This window comes from Gymnogyps californianus, chromosome Z (assembly GCF_018139145.2).
Source record: "Gymnogyps californianus isolate 813 chromosome Z, ASM1813914v2, whole genome shotgun sequence".
NCBI lineage: Eukaryota > Metazoa > Chordata > Aves > Accipitriformes > Cathartidae > Gymnogyps > Gymnogyps californianus.
This window is the reverse complement of record NC_059500.1, coordinates 22,530,250-22,547,508: the sequence shown is the minus strand read 5'-3', so window position 1 is coordinate 22,547,508 and position 17,259 is coordinate 22,530,250. Positions and strand designations below refer to the sequence as shown.

The 17,259-nt window shown below is 37.8% G+C and overlaps 1 protein-coding gene across 7 annotated transcripts in view; it reads left to right on the top strand.

Moving 5' to 3' along the window:
• The first annotated feature begins 9,159 nt into the window (after nt 1-9,159).
• APC (APC regulator of WNT signaling pathway) overlaps nt 9,160-17,259 on the top strand; it is a 65,920-nt gene continuing 57,820 nt past the window's right edge. For all 7 annotated transcript variants that reach the window (XM_050912513.1, XM_050912509.1, XM_050912508.1 and 4 more), the window contains exon 1: nt 9,160-9,303. In XM_050912513.1, the coding sequence (XP_050768470.1) occupies nt 9,169-9,303 (135 nt within the window). In that variant the 5' untranslated portion in view covers nt 9,160-9,168. The remainder of the gene's footprint in view (nt 9,304-17,259) is intronic.

Here is a 17,259-nt window from a genome sequence, read left to right as displayed (position 1 = left end):
CAAATGGTCTTCTGTTCCCTACAAGTGCTGAAGGGAACCCTGAAGATGACCCTGATAGGTCACCAATATGGGAAAATACTTCTTTATTACAAAATAATAATTTTTCTTTTTTTAATTAAAGCTGATTTATTTCATGTTAATGGTTTTGAGTTTAATTTGTGTTTTCAGTTAAAATAGGAAAATAAAGACCTATCTCAGACTTTTTAATAGCTTAAACTTTCTAGAATTGAATCGTTAAAAGATTATGATGAATATAAAAGTAAACAGGAGCAAGTCATATGCAGTGAGAGCATACATAGTTAGCCATGAATAGCAAAGATGATCATCATGAAGAATGAGTGTTCAGGCTTGTGAATCATCCCTGGTCCAATATAAGTTATGATTCAAATGGTGTCTGGACTGCTTTGTGTTCAATATAGTATTTAAATGCAAATCATGTTTCGTATTTTCACAGTTGTATTCTGAAAGCAGCATGACTAACCAGCTAAGGAACATCCCAACCCAGGATTATAAAGGAAGAAGTGGGGTTTTTTTCTTGGCAGTGTAATAAAAGCTGAACTTGTGCTAATAGCCTGAAATGTATGACTTCTAGATTTCACTCTTTTTTTGTATTTATAGGAATGTTTTTTGGATCGTTAGCATTCTTTAGTAAAATTCTAAACATGGGGTCATTTCTGTTTCTCACACACACGCACTTGACCCCCATCATACTTGACCCGTAACGAGGAATGCAAGCCAAGAGTTCAGACCATCATCTTCTCTTTCCTTCTCCTCCTGGTCTTTTAAGGAATGCAGAGAACATGGATCACTTATTATTTCATCAGCCAAGTTATGTTTTGGTTAGGAAGAACAGATGATGCTTCTGCTTATGGTCGGTGAGTACAGGCCAAGTATTGAACTTAAGGAAGCATCCCAAAATATAACACTGAATTGAAAGCTCTTACCAAGTTATTAATTCATTTACGGAAGAACAAAACCAAAAAACTCTCTACCCTACCCCCCCAGTCGAAAGGATTTAGGAACGTCAGGTACAGTAACACTTTAGAGTTTTAGTCTGCTGTCCACAAAGATAACCTTCATGCAGAAGTGGATAGAAGAACTAAGAAGAAAATCCTCTCGATGCAGCTGAGGTTTAGAGAAAATTGTGTGGCCTTCCTTTAAAGGGACTAACCCTTTCACACATTGTGCTAGGATAACTGATAATAGTAATGACTTTTCATCTGGCCCTTGTTTTTTCTACATGGCTGAAAACCCCAGGAACTCAGAGGGTACCTAATCTGGAGATTATAATTTGGTGTAATTTGTTGTAATTTTTTTTTTCAGTGTCTGCTTTTTCAAATTTATTGAAAGGAGTAGTGTTACATAACTTGCAATTCACTTTCTGATATCAAAGCCCTTGTTGCTAAAACAAGCTGACGAAGAGCAGTTTTCTGTGATGGCTGTTTTCTGCTCCTTCCTGCATCTCTCTGATGACCTGAGCATGCTAATGCAGAACGAATGAGAACACGAACAGAAGGTACCAGATCTGCTGTTCCACTCACAGTCAATTCTCATTCTGTACCGAGCATTTTCTTAGTTTTCTTGAACCACACCCAAAGCCTTACAGCACTTTCAGACTTCTCATTCTATTTGTGTGACCACGTAGCCCAGATGAGGAAAAACCAAAGAAAATAGCCTGCCTTCTAGCTGCTACTGACCAGAAGTTTTGAGATTTGTTCTTAAATGCAGGTAGGGATAGGAGGATTAAATATGTTGGCAACAAAAGCCATTTTAATAAAGCATAGGCTTATCACCGGGTGGAAATAACAGTTGTTCGGTGTGATGCAGGAGAAGGCAGAAATACAATTTTTCTGCTCTGTCTGGAAAGAATCAGGTTAATGGGCTTTTACGATCTGAGGCCAATGGAGTATTTTTCAGTGAGTAGGAGAGTATTAAACAATGCCTGTGAAGGATAAACATGTTTAAATCAGCAAGTCTGGAGAGCTTGCCCCAAACTGAAATAGATAAGACAATCGCTGGCCCACTGATACTCATTTTTGATAAGTTCTTAAACACAGCACTTAGAATGCTGATATTTTGCCAGAGTTGAAAAAAGACAAGCAAAAGGATATTTACATATAAACCATTTAACCTGAAGACAGGCTTCAAACAAAATAATGGAAAATCCCTTACAGGATTCAGTCAACAGAGAAATTGAATTAATGCAAATTGGCATTGTTTGATATATTCAAAATAAGAATGGCCAAAACCACCTTCACTTATTCTCATGAGTGTATTGATAAAGGTTAACTGTATGAAAATGGTCCATTTAAGGCTGAAGTTAGTGAGTGGTGCTGGCTTACCTTAGAACAGCTGTGCTGGATTTTTTTGCCCCTGTGTGTCAGCCTTGTCCCTCTTTTGGAAATAGGCGTGTAACAGCTGCTGAACCGTTGTGGTTAATGGCCCAGCATAGTAAGTTAAGTCGACACCTATTTCAGATTACCTTGGTAGTCCGGCAGTAATCTGCAGTGGTTTAGGCAGCTGCCCCTTGAGCAGCTGAGCCCTTCTCTCTGCCCTGGGTGGGAACCTTGTGGGGACGGGTAGGGCAGACAGCTGGGGGCAGGCACTGGTGCAGCCCTCCCAGCGTCAGCACTAGCTGCTTCCAAGTCAGAACCCCTAGACCTAGTGCTTCAAAAAAATCTGTTTTTAAATGTATTTAAGCTAAACTAATTGGAAGACTCTCATGACGGTGTGACTGTTTTCTCCCTGAATTCAGTGTGATAGGCCCTTGAAGGAATAATTCCCCACTAGTCATGTGGGAATGAATGACAAAAATTGACAGAATGGTAAAGAATAATAAGGACAAGATACTGGGCTCAGCACTGAAGAGTTGGGTAAAATTTGTGGATGTAGAAAGAAATCAGAGTTGATGGTCCTTTCCAGCTTTACTAAATTATAATCTAGACATTCATGAACTTTAGATACAGTGATCATGAGTTGTTACATTAAGAAGATAAACTACATTGTGAAAAATCTTCAGTTACAGAGTGCAGGAGCACATCTGCTTACTGGTAGTGGTAGCAGAATGCTAAATTCTGTTTGCTTATTAGAGAGTTGAACGTGATTTACTACTCTCAACAGAGTGCAAAACCAATTTCATGAGCATGAGCCTTGGTTGACATTGGTGGTTTTTGGATTGGGCCTTATTGAAGAAAGAAATTTTGCCTTTTTTCACTGATTTTGATGTCTGAAGTTAGCTGTACAACTTGCTAACAAAAAAAATCACCCTCAGACAGTTACTGTGGGTGACACAATAATTATTCCGTTGAAGATTTCTAAAATTGAAACGTAGGTTGTAGTTAACTAAAAATGTTATCTAGCTTTACATATAGACAGTGCCAGGTCTCTGTCTCTGTTGTTGAAAAAACACATGGTAGGGTTTTATATCTTAGATTATTCTTAACCTCTGTTCTGAAAAGACTAAGACTAATTTGTTCTACAAAAGTTGCTTTATAAAGATAGGATGCTCTGGTAACAATGATAGCTTTTATGGATGAAAAAAATAGTAATGGGAGTCCGAAATATTTTCATACGGAGATTTAATTAATATATCACAAATTGTTGGAGTTCTTAAGTAGAACTTGTTCAGGGCATGTTGAGTATGTATGCTTATTGATTTCAAAGCAAAAGGCTCTGATCAATAAAAAATTGTAACTTTTCAGAGAATATTGCAGTTCTTTCCTATCTCTTGGGATTTGAGACTAAAAAGAATGCATCTGAATTCCTGATTTCTGGGCAGTTGTTACTGGTATAGTTTTCTTAATGTAGAAAAATGCATATCTAAATGTTAACAGTATGTTTGCATAAATTTAGGCTTGTCATTAGTTTTAGTGTGTGAAAGAGTTAAATTCAGCTTGAAATTCTTCTTTGATGTGTATATTCATGCAAAGTGCTGATTCAGTAAAGCATAAAATTTCTTGTCATAATTTCACCTTACTTTGATAGGAGATGGAGAAGAAACCTCTTAATGATGAGAAATGTGGGTCAGGGATGTAAGAGACCTAGATTTTAGGTGTTTCTTACAATGAGGGAATGAAATTCCAAAGTTTCTGTTAACCCTCCAAAGAGGGTTATTTCTTGGAGTAAATCTAGAGAAAGGGGTGTCTCCATTCCTCCCTTTGAATGACGACCACTCTGCAAAGAAGAAATGCAGTTAGAGTGCAAAAGGGAGCTTGACTGAAGCATAATAAACTTCACAAAGTTGGGTTGTGTTGCATGCATCATGCGTTTTCCCTTGGGCTGGGTAAAACGTGAAATGGGTATTGGAGGCCAGAGTTCTTCCTCTTCCCTTCCCCTTCACTCCCTCCCACGGTAGTGGTTTTGTACGGGAGGGAAGAAGAGTCATTTATTCTTGATTGAGCTGATTCTGGCCCCAGTAATCTTGAGTCCGTTTGTGTGTGTATGTGCAGTGGTACAGCTTCAGGCTAGTGGGCCACATGTAAACTATCCCTTGCTTTCCTTTGGACTGGTTACTGGTTACTTCTGCTGTGAATGAGGTGATATGCGGCTGTGAACACTGGCCGAGAGGGTCCAGAGTTTGGCTCTTTCCCCAAGGCAAGTGTTTTGACCACTGAGAAATTAGAAGAAGGGGATGCAGTGACAGTCAATTTCTATTTATGCCACCAATTCCGTGTTTAAAAATCTTTTTAAGTCATTTTTTTGTACTCAAATAACTTGGAGCATAAATCCAAGGATTAGTTTTGGGACCTGAACCCTGATTTGACCTGTCTAGTTTGAGGCTATTGGTTAAAACCTGTCTCCAGAAGAGAGGCAGATTTTAATTTTGAGGGTGTTAGCTCAATATACATGTAACGGCTTGTGTGTAATGGAGCCTTGTGATGTCACTCTACAAACTAAGTGCCTGAGAGGTGTTGTAGTGTTCAGCATCAGAAAGCCTAAGCTGCTTTGTGGTCATGCATTACCTGTGTCTGTTTCCCCCATTTTAAAATTAAATAATGGTGTCTTTTGTGAAATGCTTTGGCCTTTCATTATTTCAGGAGAAGAAGATACAAGTATTCTGGAGCTAGGAAAATAAGTATTCTTCTGTATTGAAGTTTAGGAATACAAGATGGGATTTCTGAACTGCAAAGTCCAGTTTCTTCCTGTGCGGTGAGCTAGGCAGGGTTGTTGCTGAATTTACAGCTTCTAATGGATGTTGCCAGCCTATGTTGATAAATGACCGATTTATACCTGTTTGTTCTGTGTTAGTATTGTGTTTTAGCATAAATATTTTTGTCCCTCTTGAGTGTTTTCCCCTCCCTATTAACAAAGTGTAGCTGTGTCATTCCAGCCTTTGTTGTGCTGAGTCAGCAAAGGCTTGCTTGTCAAGTCTTGTCTCATATGAGAGACCCTCTAGTCCCCTGATCACTTAGCGTCTTTCTCTGCACCCACTTAAATTCACTTTTCTTAACCGTGTCTGTGTAAAATGACTGTGACTCTGGGGATTGTGTTTGCTTTCCTTTTGCCAGTCTCGTGTTGGCAGTGGCCAGGTGCTCTGCAGGCTGGCTGCTGAGAGGGTTGAGTTGCTTCTCCCCACTCACTGCTTCCAGGTGACGAGATTCCTATGTGAGTGACCTTACGTTGTTATGTTATTTAATTCCACCGTGTTTCTACTGATCCATTTCTCAGTTCGTCAAATTCCTTGTGTTTCACATGTAGTCCTCTGACCTTGTGAAGCCTCTTGAATTTATGGGAGCAAGTTTTGCTGCCGCTTTTTGTGCCAAGGTCAATAATGAAACATTTAAAAAAACCTGTTGCAGAATAGTTTGGGGGGACCTTTGCTAACAACCTGCCTCTAGCCCAATAATTTGGCTTTCAGCACTGCTCAGTGTCATCTTGTCTTTGAGCTACTCCTTACCCAGGTACAGTTTTTCTGCTGATCTCTATTATAACTGTGGTTGGTTTTACATGTGGCACTGTATCAAATGCCTTGGTGCGGCTGGGGTAGGTGAGATCTGTTATTTCTAAAAAGTAGTTTACTGTTTTCCTCAAATACATGGTAGTCCTTCCTTTACAGGCAGGAAAAAGGAGAATTATCTTGGAGGGCCAGGGAGGTAGGTATACATCTGCGCGCCCCCAAAAAGTCCAGATGCCTCTGCCAGGGGGGTGGCAGGCATTGCTGGACGCAGATGCCTAGGTGGCTTGCAGTGTATTGCTAACTGAGAGTGGCTGCCGTCAGCCCAGTTTTCAGTGTGGATGTACTGACTGCAAACACGCTTTCCCCAAACCTCGCCACGCTCCCAAAAGATACGATGTATGCACCACCCCCCACCCCCACCCCGGAGATTCTCTGGTTCTCTTCAAAATTCTTGCCATATCCTGAGGTGCCGATGTGAATGCCCTGGTAGCGGAGAGCAGCTGCCAGGCATTGCTGCAGTGCTGGCTGCTGCAGGCGCCTTTCCGGCAAGCAGCTCAGGGGCCAGCAGAGCTGCAGTCAGGCAGCGTGGCTGCTGCCGGATGCCAGAGTGGTGGGAGTGAGTTTCTGCCTGTGGCAGTGTCACTTATTGCCTGCTTGGGCATCTGTGTGACAAAAAAAAAAGATGATGTTTTGCATTACCCAGCTTGTGGTAATCAGCTAACTCTTTTTTTTTTTTAAGTCTGAAAACCCACAGAGTAAAGTTTGACATTTGAATAAATCAGGAAGTGACTCCTAGTCTGAGGCAGAATGCTCTCTCTTAGTGGTGGTGTCCTACTTCCATGTTGTGAAAATAAAATACCCAAAAAGAAGCTTAGGAACTTAGATCAGGATTGGGAGAAGACAGACCAAACCTCCCCTTCAGAAACTGGATCCTTACTCATTTAACATAAGTACATTTAAGCATATTTTGCATTTAACATATCAGAGTTATGCAGTTGCTGTCTTTCCACTGTAGCTGCTCCCCTTGTTCAGTTTTTTCCATTTTCTTCGTTGTGTGTGTGTGTCTTGTTAATGTGGCTGGTTGTTTTAAATTCCAAATTTGTGAGTGAGAATTCCTTAGTGTGGACAGAAAATGGAAAAACTTGGTATTTTTTATCATTACCTGTCCTTTCATACTAATCATGAATTAAGATAAGGGGAGAAAAAGATACTCTAGCTAGAATCAAAATGCATGTCAAATACATGGCACACAGCAGCTTCTGTAAATTAGATGTAAATGAATAAATATGTGATATACTTGAGTTGAAACCAACAGATTCTATCAATATTACAATATGATACTAATTTATGACAACTAATGTGAAAACATTTCCACTTCTCTCTACCTTTCCTTGGGCTTGTGCAGAATTGTTCATGCAGTGTATGTTCGGAAGAGAAATGTGAACTACGGCTGTTGTTTTATTAATAAGAATGGAAACTGTTACTTATTAAATAAAAACATACATGAAATGGAACAGAAGCAGTCTGCCCTTTTTGACTTTTTGTTTGTTTGTTTGTTTGTTTTGTTTTGTTACGACTCTCTTTGACAGCTCTCCACCTTTTAGGTAAAACAGCCTGATGGTAAAAGCGCAGAATTCACAGAGTAGATGTTTCAGATTGCCTTCATTTCTCTAAAAATGAGGTCTCCAGTAAAGCATGACCAAATTTTGAAAAAGAAATTTGTTAGGGATTTTTTTTCTTCAGCTTAGTGGTAGTGTCACGGAAATCACAGTTCCATGAGAGGCAAGCTTCTTCCTTCTCCCGTCTTTGATGGTGACAGGTGCTTAGGGCGTGAAGACGTGCTTCTTGAAGAGGAAATAAACTAGTCATATTGAATGCACTGCAGCTTTTGTTATTGTTCCTGTCTTCAATGGTATATATTCTTCTTTATGTTTTGTCGAGTTTAAATTTAGATTAAACACAATTTTCAAAATTTGTATTGGGGAACTAAAACCTTTTTAAATCATTTTACCTATTTTTTAGTAGGCTGGATAATTCAATTAAGATTCATCTGGAAGAGCAAAGTTGATTACATAAGGAGTTACACAAGCAGTAAGGTCAAAGGCTTAGTGAGAGGATACACAGAAAATGCTAAATAAGAGCTTTTAATTGTTTCATCTTTTCCAAAGTACTGCAGTAATGATGAAAAGGAATGTTGTCCCATAAGCTTTTTATATTTTTTTCCTTTGAGTTACAGGCCATATACTTAGGAAATTCCTGCAATGACATTGGAAGGGTAACTTGTATGTGTATGAAGTGCTAGGCTTCCTTTTATTCTCTTGAATGGCTGATGGATAAGAAATTGCTAGCTTTGACTGTAAAGAGCTTCAGACGTGGTCAGCTGTGTTTTGGTTAACTTATGTTGTTAGATGAACAACTTTGATGGTTTTCAGTTTGGAAAGTGGGAAAATTTGAATTCTATAATTTAAATTGGAGTATTTGTTTCTTTCTCCTTTGTAATGGCTGAGTAATTGTGATGGTATTCTAGGACTGTGTTACAGTATTACCCAAAATAATATGGGATATCTTGATATCAAGAATAGCCTTTTATCTTTTTATTCTACTGTGCAATATGACCACTTCTTGTGTTGGAATTTTGTAAGTATATTTATTTTAATCTTTATACCTCGGAGGGTATTTTTACAGCAGATTTGATTACTACTACATTTGCTGCTTTTTTCCTGTTAAAATGCCTCAATATTTACTGTTTGCCTTTCATACAACTTCTCCTTTAGTGTGTGCTATTCCTAGGAATTTTGAACATCTGTGACTATTTTTCGTTTCATAAAATAAGCAGGCAGTCAGCATCTTTTAGATATGGTTGATCGTGCTTGTTGTCTGTCAAAAAATGACTAAATATGGTCTATTATCTGCATAGTTTCTCTGTGTTAGAATTGAAATGCGAATAGTAAGGATGCTTTTGTATGATGCTCTGATTTTATTTCATGTATTCTGGCTTCCCCTAATACCTAATGCAGTTGTTAATGAACTTCTTTTGTTTGCTTAATCATGTGTCTCAAATGGAAGCCCACTGAAAAAAGTCTTTGAACTGGCATTAGTTCTAGGCATTAATAGTTTGGTTTAATGGATTTAAATTAAATGTTTAGAAAGTTGAGTGGTAAATGGGGGGGAGAGAGAGATAATTTTATGGTTAGATAAATTCGAGGTTTTTTTCTAGAATGTTTAAATTTAATGTTTTCTCTTACTTTTTTTAGGGCTAAGGGTAGCCCAGGATGGCCGCAGCTTCATATGATCAGTTGTTAAAGCAAGTTGAGGCATTAAAGATGGAGAACTCCAACCTTCGGCAAGAGCTAGAGGATAACTCAAATCACCTAACAAAACTGGAAACTGAGGCATCTAATATGAAGGTATTGCAAGCTGTGTGCCTGTGTGCATCAGCGTTTCTGTTGCTGCCTTTTTTTCTCATGGACTGGTAGTTGCTCAACAAGTTTTGTGTGCTTTTAGATTCCTACAGAAGTCCTTTTCCAGGCTGTGTAAGGGAAAACTATCAAATCTACTTAGTGAAGAAAAATTTTTTTTTTTTTTAATTTGAAAATTGAAATATTTCAAAGCAGTTTTTTAGAAACAGCTTCCAGTTTTCATAGCTTCTTTTCTGGTGTGTCATGATAAGCACTACCATTTTAGCACTGCTGTACTTACCAGTGGGAAGTCCAGCCTGCTGACATAGTTTGACAAAGCAAGTATTGTTCAGCTCTTGAAAACATGGGAGAGACTGGAGGTTTTCAGTGGTTTAAGGTAAGTTTAAAAATTTTGGGGTTTACTACATTTACAATACTTAACATCCCGAAAGGAAAAGTTCATTTTAAAATAAGACCACAAGTTCTCCAGCCTCTCCCAAAGCCTAAATTCATACTTAATAATTTCACCCAGATATGTCCATCTGGTGTTTATTGGCTAGGTGTAGGCCTTCAGAGCCACCTATCCAAGAGGAAACGCTAGACTTAGCTGGAATTTAGATGGATTTTGATCAGTAGGAAGATACATACACAGGTGCATCTGTGTGATCCATGACACTGAACAAGGCAGAATTTCACAAGCATTACAGCTGCATTAATGTAGTGCTCTTCCTAAGCTGACAAATCTTGCTGCTTTTTGCTAACAGCCAGCAAAACAAGACTGCTTTTGGTACCTCAGTTAATGTGACTCAGAAATTGTTGGTATCTCTGCATATACTCCTGTATAGGGTAGGCATATTCTAAATACTAAACAACATTTGTATCTCCATCTCCTTGCTTTCTGATCTTCATATCACAGACTTACTGTTCCTTTATAACCTTTGTTTTTTTAAATATGGTAATCTGATTAATGTAGCAGTTAAAAATACTTTAAACTGAACTTTCTTTTCTTCCAGCATGTAGGTTGTGACCTGTATATCCACTGTAAGAAGAAAAATTTTTTTGTGTTCTGAGGCACTGTCACTAGTTACAACACTTGAAAGAAGCACAGATTTTTCAGATGCATTTAATCCTTGCATTGCAGTGTAAAATGAAAATGGCTCTGCAACCTAAATTGAAATGAGATTTTAGTCCTTTACACCAGCTACTTGAAACAGTGGTTGGCATTAGCAACTGTGGGGAAAAAAAAAATGTTTGTTTTCTCAGTTATGTGTCTGAAAGCTAATTCTGTAACTCCCCTTCCCTCCCTGTCATTGCAGTCTAAAATAAGGGAGAGAAGAACAGGAGAGATGATCTTCCTCATAGTTTGAAAAAGGAAGAGCGAAAATGTCTTTTTCCTCCTTCTTTGTCCCCATACAGTTCTTCTTCTTTTTCTTTTTTTTTTTTTTTTTTAGCAGATAATTAAATTGCCACTGACCTAGAGACAGACCAGCTGTATAAGCTGGTGTCTAGGGCATTCATTTGGGATGTGGAACAGCTTTCTGTCCTTACTTCAAACCTGGCAGACCACCAAAGGGAAAGTGGCTCTATCGTGCTCCACAGAGGAGTGATAATGAACATATTCAGAGTATATGTCGCATTTTTTCTCTCCTGAAATGCCATTCTAGATCTCAGGAATTATCCTAAAAAAACTCCAACTCAAATATCAAACCCAGTATGTTTCTTTTCATTTTAGGGGATGGGTGGGGAGAAGATTGTTCAGATTAATTTGATTTTTTTTTTTTAAAATCCATATTCTATAAAGAAATCCAAAACAGCTGTGTTCCTCAGGAGTGCTTACTCCTGCACCTGAACCAAGAAGCAGTTTCTTTCCCTTGTTTGTTTCAGATGTGTTTGGAAAGGGTCGAAACCTAGCTTTGGCTTGACTTGAACCTGAACGATGGTATGGGAATGATCTTGGAGTCTGATTGGAGTCTGTGGGTGAAGTTTGATGGGGATCATTGCAGGATTCTCTTTAGTCAGGAGATAATTTTAGTTTTGCAAGCTTTTGAAGAAAGTATGCGGTGGCTTTGTTCCACTGAAAGAAACTGCATGGTTTGTATGGTTCCAGTGCCATAATTAGGGATAATTACAAGAAAAGTAATTAGAAGAACCAGAGCAGTGGAGATTGAAAGCCCTTTGGCTACCGTATTAGCAGTTGAAACTCCAAATATATTAGAAAGAACAATCCTTTGGGAGAATGTAAGTGTCACAGAGCCCCAGCAGCTCCTCCCACCAAGTAAAATCCCAAATATTAGTGCGAGAAGGGGAGCAGCAGGGGGGAAAACGAGCTGTGGTTCTGTGGCGAACGTCACTGTTCTTGCACCATGAATTTTGATCTGTGGGCTAGCGCAGAAACACCTCACAGTGATTCTTTGGACTGTTAATGTGTTTGTGTCTCCTCTTTTGCCTTATATTCTTTAATTGGTTGTGAAAGAAAATCATTAGGAAGGGCATTTTAAAGACGATACTGTATCTTCAAAGAAATTGGTTTTGGAAGTAGTAGTGTTAAAATGTTGTGTAAGTGTGCCTCATCTTTATAATCGCTCCATTTCAGAAATGTAAGGTCATCATACTGGAATTAGAAGCTTAAAATGAGCTTATCTTGCACATGTATTTATTATAAACTACTACTGACCTATATAAGAACAATGGCTGAATGCTTCATGTTTAAAGCTAAATTTAATATTTAAAAGTGAAAACTGTTTATTTGCTGACCAGAAAACAACATGATGGGTAAACAAAGATAAATGTGATAACAGAGGTGCCAGAATGATTAGTAAAACAATGTCCACTTTGTTTTTTAATTTGTGTTGGCCTAGGGATTAACTGGTCTAACAAAAGAAATCCCTCAGAGTATTATGACTAACTTGGGAAATTCAGTTGTTACTGTTGGCTTACTGTCAGATGAAATACAGCAGTTCAGTATGATAAAATGTTCTCTCTAAATCAACAAATATGCTGTTTGATGGTCAATGAAATAAAGATGCTGGCCCATAAATGAAGAAGAATGGTTTCAGTGTCTAGATGTAGATAGTAACAGTAACGGCATATAACACAGACTATGGACAAATTTAGAAAAAAATGAACATCGTTTTATTTGAATTCAAAACCTGTAAAATTCATGAAGAGACAAAAAGCAGTGCAACGTCAGCTATACTACTTTGTGCATGTAAATGTAGGAGACTTTCTGTCAGATTCTCCTGCCTGAGTCTTGTAAAAGACAAGTATTTTTCTGTTAAGGATGGCATGTATATTTTTTATGTCATAACTAAGTCATATCAGCATTTTTCCCTGTATAAAATCTGGGGGGAAATAGGTATGTGTAAATTAACTTCAAGTACTCAAGAAGTAGCAAAAGAATAACGTCATGCTTGATTTCCACACTCTTGAGTGCATGGATTTTACAGTAAATAAGTAATGCATGTTATCTAGTGTAAGAAAGCCATCTTTATTATATGTGGTGCTCTCTGGGCAAAACATTCTCTCTTTCATCTTTATATAGTACACTTAAAATTATATTCTACATATGATTTTCAAGCTTATTTCATGTCCTCTGTTTTGTGTCCACACGTATCAGTAACAAAATAGGAAGACACTCAGTAGAACTGATTCAGATTTCTTGAATTTGAGAAATGTTCTAACCAGCTAAATATACACTGTAAAGGAACAATACAATGGTTAAACTCTTGTTCTCAGAAAATCATGAGCTGCTTATTCATGGGGTTTTTTTACAGTTTTTTGTTTTGTGGAGGGTGGTTTTTTGGCAGATTATTGTCCTCATATAAAGGTTTTAGTTTTAATAATTTTCTTTGGGTTTTTTTGGTTGTTGGTTTGTTTGTTTGTTTTAAGGAATTCAGGTTTAAAAGACAAAGTCCTAGCGAGCTAGTTACTGTCATGTCCAGTGCAGGTCCAAAGAGTGGTTTATTTTTGCCATGGATGGTGTTTGTGGGTTTCTTCCGCTAATTAGACAGCAGGGTAATAAACCTTGTGAGGCTATTATGTTGAGTTGGAATGGGTTTTGGCTAAATAAAAAAGCAAGTGCTAAGATATTTTGAGCACTTTGATTTTGAATGTGTTTGTACAATGTTAAACTAAGATAATCAAATGTAGTTGCAAAAGAAATTTTAAGCCTATAGAATATAATATTCCAGAGTTATTGCAGTGTTGTGCATACTTTGTGAGTTTGATTAATTAATACTCAAATTAGCAGAATTAAAAGTAAAAAGTGTGCTAAAGAAGATGCCATGGTACCTGTTCTTCCTCTTGATTCTGTCATGATGGATTTGTGAGAATATGAGAAAGCTTGTATCTTATTAGAACTGAGTGTGATTTTGTAATTAAATATGATTAAGTTGCATTTTATTTTATCTGCAGATATAACTTCCTATAATACCTTTTTATGACTATTTAACGGCATGAATATACAAATCCTTGGCAGGAATAGCAGACTGACTAGCAAGTTAGCAAGTTGGCAACTTAACAGTTACAGTAGCTGGTTTGTTTCATTAAAAAGGGAATCTGAAAAATGTACTGCTTCCAGCTTGGAGTTTGTTAGCATATGTTTTGTTTAGAAAAACAGAAGATTGATGTTCAGAATGTTCCAGGAACTAACTGGCTTGCAATGTTTTGATGCTCTGTTACACTTTTTGGACGTGAACTCTTTGTCAACCTTGTATGGAAGTAGTGTTTTGTGATCTGTAAGCCATAAGACTTAGGAAAAAAAAGAGTGCAGATCCTTTACATCAGGTATACCAGTGGCTGAATCACATCCTTTTTTTAGAAGTTTACTCTTGTAGTGACAGAAGATTTCAGATACTATTGGTACCCTTTATCCCCCTTGCCTAAATTTTAAGGGTTGCTTTAAAATGGCTGCTGAGGGATTGTCTCTTTTGAAATATGTGACTACTCTTATCAGATGTCTCCTTGATTAGGTAAGCAGGTGATCACATTTTCTTTTAACTCACCAAACGCCATTTTATGGTCATACAATCTGCTTAGCCACCATTTCTTGATATTTAACCTTGAAAACCTACTTTATTCTGATGAACTGTCTCTGATCATCAGTGTTTAATGACCCTCATTGTCTGTATGTGAGATTCTTCAAGTAGATGGTAGATAAATACATTTAATGGACACCCACATTTGCAGTCCCATCTTCAGAAGTCTAACAAGTTTTTCTTCTAAGGTACCAGAAATTACACATTTTGCTGGGGATACTTACTATGTCAGATAACATGACTTTCCCATCTCTTTCCAAAGGGAGGGTGTTTTTAGCTTCATCTTGCCTTTTCCCTTTTTCCTTTTATCTTCGGAGAAAAGATTTTTAGTTGGCATCACGCAGAGTGAAATGCTTCACCAAGGCATACAGAAATAAAAAATAGTTGAAAAATTATGTTAAGCTGTGAAAGCAAAGCATTCAGTACACAGAAGAGAGACGCTTATGTTAAAATAGCTATACTTAATCTGGAATTGCTATTAGTGAATAGGCTACACATAGTAAGCAAACTGCAGTATAACTTGAGAAGTTTGTATTTGAATCTTGAATGTAGTATGATCGGTGTTTCCTTACGCATCCTGTTGCACATTAGAGTATTAGTATCATTTCCAGAACTGTCACTGAAAATCTGATTTCCAAGTGATCTGAGTTATCTGGTATGTTGTTATTTCTGCTAAGAGGTCAAGTCAGATATAACGTGGTGGATTATAGTTGCTTCATGAACCAAAACCAATGTTGTGATGTCTCCACAGTAATTGCTGATATGGAGCTTAGGGATATTTCCCTACTATGCAGAGAATATCTCAGTGGCCCTGTATTGAATTTAAGTGTCAAGAATAAAACTTTAAAAAAAAAGGGATAAAACAGATATAGTGAAATGTCAGAAATCAATTCTATTCACCCAAGTGTTTGAAAGCAACTTGAGTATGAAATTGCTGAACTGCCAGCTGTAAGGTATAATCTGTTCCACCCTCTCCTCTTCAGCAGTTGGGAGGATTGAGGTATGACCCCTTTGGCTTTAAAGAAAGAACAGATGACAGCCTAAGAAAGAGGAGAAATAATTTACTGGAGTGATCGTGAGATCTGGATACTTAAAATTGTAGTCATGCAAATGATTTCCCTTCTGTCAAAAGTCTTAATCAGTTTGTCAGCCGGTAATTTCTTGTTTGTTCATGGATCCTGAAGTTCCTCTCTGGTAGGTTGCTTCCTTGCAGCAATTCAGCAAGTATGGCTTCTTAGTCAAAGGTTTTCTTCTGTATAATCCACACTCTGTCAACCTTACTGCTTAAGAGAGATCTTCTGTTAGTTAGGTACCCCCTGGCCCCTGAGATTCTTTGCCAGCATGTTTCCACTTGCTTCCTTACGTACCTTCCTTTATTTGTTGTCTGGTAAACATAATGATACACTGTCAAACTATAGAGTTCAAACTGAAGAAAGTTCAGTAATATTTTTTTTTTTTTTTTGCTCTTCCACCAGACAGACATCTGCATTGCTTACCGAATTTGTGTGTATGTATGTAATCTTCCTGCAAGATCCTTTACATGTTTTAAGTCCTTCTGATCATAACAACCACTTACGATTGTCAGGCAAAGATCAAGATCTGCATTCTGCGTTTAAAATGGCCTCAGCATGCAAGTTATAGAAGGTGGCAAGTGTAATGCCACTTTCAAAGAAAAAAGTTTAGGAAAAACTGCTGATCTACAGACCTGCAAGCTTGAGTTTGTAATGAACATGTTGTCAGAAACCACGGTAAAGAATAGACTACTAGTGGGCAAAGAGTTAACATTTCTTTCTGACAGAGAAGTGTAGTTCACAAATATGAGTTCTTTGAAGGAATCATTGAGTAGGAGGTAAGCAATATTGGCACTGATGAGTCTGCTTGGACTTCTAAAATGAGTTTAGTAATGTCCCTCATCAAAGACTCCTGAAGAACCTTAGCTGATTTAGGAAGGTTCTTTGATTACTATCCAGCTTAAAGGTAGAAAATGAAGAGCGGAATAAATAGTCAGGGTTTGTATTTTTTATTTTACCAGTAGTGTCCTAGAGAGATTTCTGCTGTGACCTGTATTTTTTCAACATATTTGTAAGTTATCTGGAAAGAAAGAATCAGATGAAAAAGTTTGACTGATGACTTTCGGTGTGGTAAAAATGAACACCGAGTGTGAAGAGCTGCAGAAGAATCTTGCGGTATTGAGTGACTGAATTGAATACATGGCAAATAAAATTGAGTGCTCTGAAGCATAAAATAATCATGATGGAAAACAGCTGTAACTTTATATACGTAATGAGAGGTTCTGAATTAGCATAGCAACAACATAGACGGAGGTCTTAGAGGTACTGTAAATATTTGAAAATGTCAGGTTTTTTTCATAAGTGGTCAGGTTAGTGCTTAGTTTGGATCCAAAAAGTCGGTCTGATATTGGGAGTTACTGGGTGTAGATAGGGAACAAAAAAAGCTATAATGATGTCAGGATGGACACGTGTTGCATCCAGAAGTTGAGTAGTATGTCCTGTTCTGATGAACCTCCTCAGGAAGGATCAGTATTAGTATAGGTGCAAAAAAAATTAAGTGATATGAAAAGCTTCCTTAAGTGGCATGATTAAATAGAATGGGACTTTTCAGGTAGAGAGAGCAGGAAGAGAGAGACACACAGGATGGGAAGAAGATTGTTGAGCTCTAAAAGATCATAAACAGCATGAGGAAAGTTAATAGGGAATGATTAGTTTCCCTCAATACCAGATCTAAGGGACGTCAAATAACATTATCAGGTAGCAAGTGGAAAACAAACAAAACAAGGTTTGTTTCTCATCGTCAGCCTTTGCCATCGGAGCGTTTGGATGCCAAAAGAATTGATCAGGAGGTAGTACCACTGGGGACGTGATTTCAGGAAGTCTGCAAGTCAAGACCAGCTGGAGGCTGGGGAGAGGAT